Source organism: Zootoca vivipara, chromosome 6 (assembly GCF_965207765.1).
Source record: "Zootoca vivipara chromosome 6, rZooViv2.hap1.1, whole genome shotgun sequence".
Lineage (NCBI taxonomy): Eukaryota > Metazoa > Chordata > Lepidosauria > Squamata > Lacertidae > Zootoca > Zootoca vivipara.
The window spans coordinates 80,315,884-80,326,560 of NC_142589.1; the positions used below are offsets into that span (position 1 = coordinate 80,315,884).

Consider the following 10,677-nt stretch of genomic DNA (forward strand, 5'->3'; position numbering starts at 1 on the left):
AATGAAGAAGGAGGCAAAATCAGGCAGGAAAGGGAGAACCGCTTTGCTCTGCTCTGCTCTGTGTCGGCAGCTGGAAATGATTTAATGGAATGTTACTGCCCATGATTTCTGCATCAGCCTCCAATGACACCAACGGGACTTACTTTCGAGTAGACCCTCCTGTCGGATGCTGCAGCTTCTGATGTCCCTAGATTGCAACCATTTCTGCATCATTACGTGTCTTCTAGACGCTTCACGTGCGCTTGACCTTGTTGCGATCCTTGGAGGAACCCTGCCCTTATAGAGCAGGTGTTTTGGGTTGTGGGACTACCTCAGCTGCCAAGCCCAGTTTACGAGGGAGGCAAGGAGCGGTGATGGGCTTGCTTCTGAGTAAAAGGTGCACAGGAATTGCGTTCACGTCCAAAAGACCCACTGTCCTGTACAAGGCACCAGCATTTCCGCAATCCCTCCATGCAGAATAAAACAAGAAAGTTCTCCTTAGGGAAGCAAAAATCTGGTTGTGGTGTTTAGGCTTGAATCATGGGTTTTAAAACGTCTTTCTTCTAAGGGAGGACGCCTGGTGGTCAGCAGAAAGATATACTGTACTGGACAGATTTCACAGATGCAACTGGAATTGTTAGCCTATCAGATTACGGTCTTGCAGTCTGGTTTCGAAACACCCTTGCTCAGAAGTCAAATCCCACAATTTCCCACAGAGTTTACTCCCAGGTAAGCGGGTGGGAGTATTTCTTTGCTAACGTCCCCTTGGGATATAATCCTGTTCCATTTAACTCAATGAGGCTTAGTTCTCAGAAGACAAAAAAAGGATCACACAATTAATTTTCATCATATTAACATAGCTGAATACTTCCTGCATTATTTTAAGAGTGGAAGTACGGTAACACTCCTTTAGTTGAGAGCATTATGTGCTGTTGTTTGAGAGAAAAACACTAAATAATTCTTCAGCATCTCTGATGTGCTAATTCTTGCAATGGATTATATTGATTCAGATTTTGATTTAATTACTATCAAAATTAATACCTTAACAAGTCTCAACACCCAGAACAAACTACACTTCCCAGGATTCTTTGGGGGAAGCCTTGTTGTTTCAAGTGGTGCAATAATGTTTCAAATGCACTGTGTGAATGAGGCCCTTGTGCCCAGGGTGCTAACACAATGTCTTCCACAAGGAAAGCATTTGTTCCTGTTCTGAGGAAAGGTACTGTACAAAGGGAAGAAGTTGGTTCCTGGTTTGAGGCAGGACCTCTCTCTTTTAGGTCAGTGGGAGGGAGCCTGTGACCCTCCAGATGTTCAAGATGCACACGGAGATCTTGAGATGAAAAATAAAATCAATGTGGCATCCAAAAGAGGAGATGTTGTCATAACATGGTAATGGGTGACTTCATCAACCCTCAGATCGACTGGCTACATACATGCCTTGGGCAAGTCACTCTCTTTTCCACTCTCAGGTGGGAAATGTACCAGGTAATAATGCCATGTACAATGAGGGCAGGGTGGGTTTCCATAAGTAGCTGGAACTCTAGATTGCCACTTCCTACACCAATTGCCAGAAATTAGCTCTTGCATCCAACTGGTTTTCATTGAGGAAAACAAGGCAAAAGGATCCTGTTCCGTGCCTGAGGTTTGTTTTTTTTCCGTGACAAACCTCGATCCTGGCTTGGAAAGTGACTCACTTCCTAGTCTTTCCTTCCTCGGGCAGTATTTCAGGATGTGTTGCAATCATCACCAGCAGTGACTATAGCAAACTACTTGCCTCCTTTTCACTTCCTCTTCCTCCTTCTGGGCGTAGAGAAGTCAGGAACAAGGAGCCTGGCTTTGGGGGGGGGAGAGAGAGGGAAGGGATGAGGACTTGTCTGGGGGTCTTCTGGGCCCTGGGCATTCTCCTCCTCTTGCTGCTTCTGCTGTGGAAGAAGAACTGCCCCAGAAACCTTCCCCCAGGTCCTCCCAGTTGGCCTCTGCTGGGCAGCCTGCTACACCTGAAAGGGCCCTCCTTGCTGCACAGCCTGTTGAAGGTGAGCTTTTGGGGAGCTTGGCTGCTGGGTGCAAAGCAACTCCTTTCCCTTGGGACCAATGGAGGGGGTGGGCAGAGGTGGCTGCTGAGGGGCAGGGCAGACTAAGGCCAGGGCTGACTTGTTTTGTTCCCATCTGCTTTTCAGCATTGCGCCTGCAAAGCAGCACATCTGGAAACTGTAAACCTCCGCCTGCAAATGCTTCTCCTTAATCTCGGAAGATTGAGAGGGTTATTGCAGCTTCCTGACAGGGAGAGAAACACTCCCTGTCCATAACCTGAATCACTGTTTCTTCCTTTATTTCCTCACATATTTTGGGGCAGAAATGCGGCATTGGAAAGAGGGTCTGGGGCAGGGACGTATAAAAACTCGAACGACTCAGGGCACAGGCCCATCATCACAAAACTGTGTAACATTTGCACATGTTCATTAGTTGGAAGATAAAAAGAAGTACGTCTTCACCAGGGCATAGTTAAACTACAGAACTCTCTCCCACAGGAGGCAGTGATGGTTACCAACCTGAATGCCTTTAAAAGAAAAAGCAAGGTTGGATAGCTATCTGTCATGGATGCTTTAGTTGAGATTCCTGCATTGCAGGGGTGGGACTAGATGACCCTTCCAACTCTACGATTCTAATATACTGTACTGGAATCAAAGTGCATCTTGCTAGCCCTGAAACGGAGCTTCTGTTTTCTCCCTTTGCCACCTGTGGTGCAGCTCAGAGAGCAATATGGAGACGTGTTCACCATCTACCTTGGATCCCAGAGGGCTGTAGTGCTCTGTGGTTACAAAATGGTGAAGGCTGCCCTTGTGGATCAAGCGGAGGAATTTGGGGCTCGGGCCAAACTCTCCATTGTGGAGAAGACAAGCAAAGGCTATGGTGAGTGGGACTTTTCTTTGCACTGCATGTCTGCTTCTGGTTCTGATTCGCTGCCATTACTTAATGCTTGTTTACTATCCCCTGCTTGCTACTACTAGTCCTTGAGGGGTGGGGGGTGGGGGTACAGACGGGGAGGACTTGTGCCTATGATTCGGGCCACGCAGAATAAGGGCCCACAATACTGAATATAATATAGGATGCTGCCATATCCCGATTTAGACCACTGCTCCATCTTGCTTACCGGTAGTATTACCGACCCTGACTGACAATGGTCACATCCCCCACAAAACATTCATACCACTTTAACTATCTTAAATGTATGGTGTGGGTGTGACAAGTAAGAAACTATGGAACTTGCTCTCACAGAAGGCATTGGTGGCCACCAACCTAGATGGCTTTAAAACAGGGTTGGAGAAGTTCATGGAGGAGGAAGAGAGGGCTATGGATGGTTCCTAGCCAGGATGGCTCTGTTCTGCTTCCAGTTGGAGGCAGCAATGCTTCTGAATACCAGTTGCTGGAAACCACTGGAAGGGAGAGGGCTCTTGCAAGCGGGTCCTGCTTGCAGGTTTCCCATAGTGGACATCTGGTTGGCCACAGTGAGAACAGGGGAGGGGAGGTAAACACAATGCTGGCCATGCCAATCAGTGCTGACCTATTTACAAGTGATGCTGGCACCTATTTGCATCAGTGATTAGTTGAGGCAGTAGCCTGAGACAGGCACTGCCCCGCACAGTCACCTGCATTGTCTGCTCCTGAGCCCAGGCCCGTGTATGCTGCTGCAGCTGCTGCCCTGAGCCCCTTGGAGGTCCAAATGCAAGAAGCTCCCTCCACAATTGTAAATAAAAAAAATGTAGGGGAGCATCGTTGGCCTGATCACTTGAGAATGTTTCAAGACTCGCTGGCAGAGGTGAGCCTATAATGCCCAGGAATCCCCAAGCTGAAGGATGATTTGCCTGCCTTTCTCCTCTGTACCCAGCCTGCCTGATTGTAAAGTAAAGGTAAAGGGACCCCTGACCATTAAGTCCAGTCGTGACCGACTCTGGGGTTGCGCGCTCATCTCGCATTATTGGCCGAGGGAGCCGGCGTATAGCTTCCAGGTCATGTGGCCAGCATGACAAAGCCGCTTCTGGCAAACCAGAACAGCACATGGAAACGCCGTTTACCTTCCCGCTGTAGCGGTTCCTATTTATCTACTTGCCCGCTGTAGCGGTTCCTATTTATCTACTTGCATTTTGAGGTGCTTTTGAACTGCTAGGTTGGCAGGAGCTGGGACCGAGCAACAGGAGCTCACCCTGTCACAGGGATTCGAACCGCCGACCTTCTGATCAGCAAGCCCTAGGCTCAGTGGTTTATTGTAGGTGTGCTTTTTCTGCCCGCTTTTTCTTCCCTCTAGGCATCGCCTTCAGTAATGGGGAGACTTGGAGGCAGCTCCGTCGCTTCGCCCTCACCAGCCTCCGGAACTTTGGGATGGGGAAACGGTCCATTGAGGAGCGGATCAAGGAGGAAATCGAGTTCCTGACGGAGGAGTTCAGGAAAACTCAAGGTTTGGATCTTTGTTCCTTGAAGTCCGAAGCGGCAGATTTCTGGCAAAGGGTTGTCGTCAGCTAGGCTGGGCATATGTTAAGGGTCCGAATGCTGGAACATTGAAACAGTATATAAATCCAAACACATGATTCCAGTCTAAAACATTCCTTGTTCCTCATGCCCTTGGAACACACGTTACTGTTTTTATTGTTTCCTTCAAGTCTGTTAAAATGGCCCCGAGGCAAGGAGGCCATGGCAAAGAACACAGTAGCATAAGGAAAACTCTCCAGGTCCAGAGCAAGGGTCCATCTCCTACCGTAAGCATCTTGATCTGTCAATTAGTCAGCCAGATACTTCTGGGAAGCAGATCAAGAAGTTAATAGCCCTCACTGGATGTTACCCCACCCCAGTCCACCATCTTCTGAGGGAGTCCACTGCACTGTCAGAAAGTTCTTCCTGATGTTCAGTCAGAATCTTCTTTCTTGTAACTTGAAGCCATTGGTTCAAGTCTTATCTTCCGGACCAGGAGAGAACAAGCTTGCTCCATCTTCCATGTGACAGGCCTTGAGATATTGGAAGATGGTTATCACATCTCCTTTCAGTCTTCTCTTCTCCAGACTAAACATACCCAGCTCCCTCAACCGTTCCTCATAAGGCTTGGTTTTTCCAGACCCATGATCCTCTCAGTCACCCTCCTCTGCAATAATCTAATGGCAATTGAATCTGTGATTCAGTCACAGGAATGGGTCTGAGGTGTTCATTCTCCCCGCTACCAGGTTGATTTGGGGGGGGGGGGGTTCACAATCAACAATTGGCATAGCTCAGACAACATGGTGCCTTCCAAATGTCTTTGGACTACAGCTCCCATCAGCCCCAGGCAGAATGGACCTATGGTCGAACAAGATGGGAGTCGTAGTCTCACGACATCTGCAGGGCATCAAATTGGCTTCCTCTGCCATGACAATATTGTAAAATATCTTTGCCTAAAATGAGTATCTTACAGGCTGGGCAGCAAAGAATTCTGTCATCAAGACCGGCTTCTCACTCCCACTCTAGATAGAACCCAGATCATCTGTGTGATGGAGCTAGTGCTGGTTTTTGGCTTCAGATCCAGTTGCAGCACTCAAGCATGGGCCTGGTATTGCCCCTCACCTCCAGCTTTCAGAGAGTTCTGGTGCAGAAGCAGGCAGTTCCATTGCTCCTCCTCCATCCCTTTTTCTCTTCCCTTGCTCCTGCCAGGTTCCCCCTTCAACCCCACCTTTCTCCTGCGCCGCTCCGTGTCCAACATCATCTGCTCTGTGGTCTTTGGGGAGCGCTTTCAGTATGGCGACCAGGAGTTCCAGACCCTACTCAACCTTATCCAAGAGAATCTCCGGCGGGTGGACACTGTATGGGTGCAGGTGGGCAGAGATGGAGGGCTGGAATGGGTGGCAAAGACCCCCAAGCACTGAGCAGTTATTGGCTGGCAAGGAAAATATTTGGACTTCTTGAAGAGTGGTTTCTGCTTCCCTTCTTGCATAATCCTTCCTCTTGATGATTCAGGGTTTGAAGGAATAAGACACACACACACACACACACACCCAAAAAACCACCCCTCTATGGTATAAGAGAACTGGATGTTGTGGGAGAGACCCTTTTTATCATTGCACTGGAGAAATCAACATGGCACCTTCCTTACCTTTTTAGCACTAGGCTAAATGGTTCACTTGAGTACGGTATTTATTTCTGAGTATATGGCTGGGTTGTCGTTTGGCTTGTGGAGCTTCTGCATAACTGAGATACTGAATGCTTTAATTGCAGCTCTCTGTACATTATCCTTCCTATTCTGCACAGATTCTGTTGTTGTTGTACTCCTGTGACTCCATGCTGCGTATTTATTCTTAAGCTCCCTTGAGTGATACATGTTTTTAAATGGATAAAGATGGGAGCTAGCAGTCACTCTGGAGTGCCCTCCAAAACAGAGGGCTGTCTAACAGAAAAGGAGAGGGCTTCTTCTAGATGAATTAAGGACTCCTCCGGATGATCTTATTTGCTGACCATTCAGCCTGATTTGCTTGCACAAAGGTGGAGCTGATAATATATCCAGTCTTGAATTAGCATTCTTTCTGATTTCTACATGAGCAGACCATACAAGTGTTCATCCTGTATTTATCCTGCTTTGCTTGTGCAGTGTTTTTATGTCTTCCCATTAATCATTCCACACTTTTCTCATGTCTAACCCTAATTTGGTGGTGCTGTTCCTCATGGTGGTCCTGAGTCTTTTTGGTGCAAATCCCCACAAAGTCCAAGACTGCCTCTTAGATCAAAGCTGCACCACTCACAGGGCCGAGTGTGTCCTAGCATCAGGTGCAAATTTTACCAACTATGAGTAGTAAAGAGAACCCACACAAGTGACGCTGACACATTGCCACCCGACCCCACTCCACCCACCATGCCCCCCTCCACCTCTTTCCCCCTTTCCTTCCTAATGTAGCACTAATGTCTCAACAAATGAAACAGATCTGTAGAAAATGTAACTTGAAAAAAGAGACATTGCACATACTTTTGTAAACCCAGAAAGCTTTAATAAAAACAAAAAGTAAGCTGCTCCATCATATTTTGATGGCTCCACTCAGTAGACTTGGAAGCAGCTCCCCACTCCCACTGACAGGTACATTTTGCCCACTGAAGGGAGAAGCAGCTTTCCTTTCGCTTCTGATTTGGTTTCCTTTCTGAATACCCAGCTCTATGGCCTCTTCCCTCAAGTCTTGAAGCACCTCCCTGGTCCACACAACAGGCTCTTTGAGAATTATGAGGCGCAAAAGAAATTCGCAGCCAGGATGGTTCAGAAACATGAGGACAACTTGGACCCAGCCAGTCCTCGGGATTACATCGACACCTTCCTCATCCAGATGTGTCGGGTATGTCGGCTGCCGCCCGCAGCAATTCCAGGCAAACAGGAGGCAGGGGATAATTCTGCCCTGCAATTGCTAAGTTCCTTTGCTTTTAAGTAACACGGTGGAGATGTATCTGTGCAATATGGAACTTAGTTGGGTGTGAGCTGTATAAATGATCCTGGGCACAGGGAAGGGCATTGCTGGATAATATCATTGCTGTGCAGAACTTCCATTTTTAATTCTACTTCCAGCTCATTTTCCACTTGCTTTCCTCGCTTCCTTTGCCTGTAGGAGAGAGGAACTCCTGGCACTGAATTCCACCAGGAGAATCTCATTGTCTCTGCACTCGACTTGTTCTTCGCTGGGACTGAGACCATCAGCAGCACCTTGAGATATGGCCTCCTGCTCCTCACAAAGTACCCCGAGATCACTGGTGAGTTGAGCTGGGAAAGGAACCCATATGGAGCAGAGCAGGTGTCATGGCAGGAAATGTCACTCCCTTGGCCACCAGTAAAGCAGGTGTTAAATTCACCCAAGCCTTGCAGTTTACTAATCTGTCCTCCTATGGCTGCATCATCACAGAGAGAATCCAAGAGGAGATAGAACAAGTCATTGGGCCAAACCGGGCCCCTGCAATGGAAGACAGGGTGAAGATGCCGTACACGGATGCTGTGATCCACGAAATCCAGAGATTCATTGATATTAACCCGCTTGGGATTCCCCATTCTGTGACATGTGATACAGAGTTCATGGGATACACAATTCCTAAGGTACGTGCACTCAGCTGACAAAATCAGAACATGAAAACTCATCCAACTGGATCAGAGCAAGGGGGCCCATCTTAGCCCAGCATGTTCTTTCCAGCAAGAACTTTTATTTAAAGCACTTTTCCCTTGCTCTTCAGCTGAAAAGACTCCCAAAGCAGTTTACAGATCAATAAAAAAGATAGTGTGTACCCCTAGGTTTCCAATCTAAAAGACTAGAGAAAGAAGGGATGGAGGATGTTGTTATAAGGTTCTTAAAAGGAGCAGCTGGGATGGAAACGGTTCAAGGAGGGGAGCCAGAACTCATTCAATGGAGCCCAAAAACTCACCACACCAAGGCACACAAAGCCACTATCTGAATTATATCTCCTTTTCTCTCTTTCCTCTCACCTCTGCCCCATTTTTCTAGGGTACCTTTGTGTTCTTTGTATTTAATACTGTCCTGCATGATCCCACCCAGTTCAAAGCACCAGAGACCTTTGATCCAGGGCACTTCCTAGACGAGGGAGGCACATTTAAGAAATCTCCTGCCTTCATAGCATTTTCTGCAGGTGAGTGTTGCACAATAACATATCTATCTATCTATCTATCTATCTATCTATCTATCTATCTATCTATCTATCTATCTATCTATCTATCTATCTAAACTAAATACCCAGAGCAATATTCCTATCTTTTAATATTGGAGATGTAATGAAAAACCAAACTTGCTAACCCTCATCAAATACACTGATGCTAAACAGCCGATCATCTTGGTCTTTGAACTGACTGCATGATGACAGCATGTCAGTTAAAGTAATTTAGGCTGCATTCCTTTACACATTTGCCTGGGAGTAAGGCCCATTCAACTCATTGGGAATTACCCTTCCCGAGTCATCATGGGCTGCATACAAACCATGCATTTAAAGCATGCTTAAACCATGTTACTTTCCACAAAGAATCCTGGGAGCCACAGTTTGTTAAGGGTGCTGCCCTCCTAAGCATGTTTACTCAGAAGTAAGTCCCACTGAACAAATTTAGGTTTACCTCTGACTAAATTTGCTTAGGATTACATGAAACATTTATCCCATGTTTCACTTTCTTCTCCCCAACATGATGATATTTTTTGGTACAGCTAAACAGCCCTTGGGACCGGCCACCTTTTTCATTCAAAGATGTCCCAGGGCTTCATGGGAAGAGCATCACTCCCAGGAGTCTTCTGACTCAGGAAATGTGGCCAGGAAGGTACAGAGACACTTGCTGTTGGTTCCAGCAGCCATGAGGCTTTCTTTCTTTCTTTTCTCGCTATTTATTTAAATGTAAGAACCAAAACAAAACCACTTTGCACAGGGATTTATTTTCAGGTGCTGCAAACCCCTTTCATCCCAGCCACATCTCTACCTGCCCCACACCTGACATCATGCATGATGCCAAAGGTAGGATGGGATGTGTGGCTTGGCCAAAGGGGCTTCAGGGGCCAAAAGGTAAAGTCTGACAGGCCTAATTGGAGATGCCCCACTGCTGGTCTGAACATAGCTGAGCCAACCCAACACCCTGAAATTTCTGAGAAATTCAACTTCCCCCAGCCTCCAGAGGATGTCTATTGCCTCTTACCTCCTTTCAAAAAAATCAAACAAGTTGGGCTCTGACATCTAAAACAACTCTTAAAACCAATACTTTTTTCCCCATGAAATTGTTACAATAAGTGCCACACTTTTTAAGCAAGAGAGAGAGATGTACAGGTACTGTGTACCCTTGAGTACCCCTTGGAGTGAGCACTGCTTAAAACAATTCTGCTCATTGATTTCTCCCCTGCTGTCATCCCACAGGGAAACGCTCCTGCCCTGGAGAAAGCTTGGCTAGGATGGAGCTCTTCCTCTATTTGACCACCATCTTGCAGAGGTTTACCCTAATGTCTCCCATCGCCTCTGAGGAAATTGACATCACCCCGGAATATAGTGGGTTTGGGGTGGCCCCCCGCCAGTACCAGCTGTGTCTCATTCCTCGCTGAACCATCAGGCCCACTGGTGTACGAGATGTGCCTTTGGGAAAGACAAGAGAGAGAGAATGCACCTATCTCCCCCCCCCCCGCCCCCTGGAAGACAACTGATGAAAGGCCAAACAGAAAGTGGGGGCGATGGGTGCACTGTCTGATGGCCGTGGATTTTTCCTGAGGTTCCCACGCCCCACTTCTGCAAGAACTTTAGGGCTCATTTACAGGCTGTGGCGTTGGATGGAAGCAACTGTAGGTTCCTCCTGCCAAACAAGAATGGTTCTGCTGGGAATGGAATCCTAAATAAATATGAGTAAGTGAAATGAATGCGTGGAATGAGCGAAAGCAGCAAAAAGGATATGAAGGAGAGGGGTTTGTGGAATTCAGGAAGGGAGCAGTAGGTGGTGGGCTGGAAGCAATTAAAAGGAGATATGTCCAGGGTTAGCTTCTGAGGGGTTTCCTTGTGTAACTTCTCACCCCACCCAACTTACAACGGCTGGGTTTTCAACAAACAGTCTGTTTCAATGTTTATACTGCTAACTTGATAGTTTGACCAAGAAAATAGTAATTCATCAGCGGTGACATCGAAACCCAGCAAATTCCTCTGGGTTTTCCCTGTTGCCTTCCTATGTTTTTTCAGAAAAGTCTTTGT

General features: G+C 47.1%; 1 protein-coding gene across 2 annotated transcripts; it reads left to right on the plus strand.

Moving 5' to 3' along the window:
* Positions 1-1,726: 1,726 nt before the first annotated feature.
* LOC118086692 (cytochrome P450 2G1) lies at positions 1,727-10,348 on the plus strand. Of its 2 annotated transcripts, none has more exons than XM_035118617.3 (9): positions 1,727-2,012; positions 2,727-2,889; positions 4,283-4,432; positions 5,653-5,813; positions 7,137-7,313; positions 7,581-7,722; positions 7,872-8,059; positions 8,463-8,604; positions 9,862-10,348. In XM_035118617.3, the coding sequence occupies exons 1-9, from the start codon at positions 1,842-1,844 to the stop codon at positions 10,041-10,043; spliced, it is 1,476 nt and encodes a 491-aa protein (XP_034974508.1). In that variant the 5' UTR covers positions 1,727-1,841; the 3' UTR covers positions 10,044-10,348. The 2 variants fall into 2 exon arrangements, with proteins under 2 accessions (XP_034974508.1, XP_088528918.1); XM_088672792.1 differs by lacking the exon at positions 9,862-10,348 and adding an exon at positions 9,397-9,661 and having other exon boundaries at positions 1,757-2,012.
* The last annotated feature ends 329 nt before the right edge of the window (positions 10,349-10,677 follow it).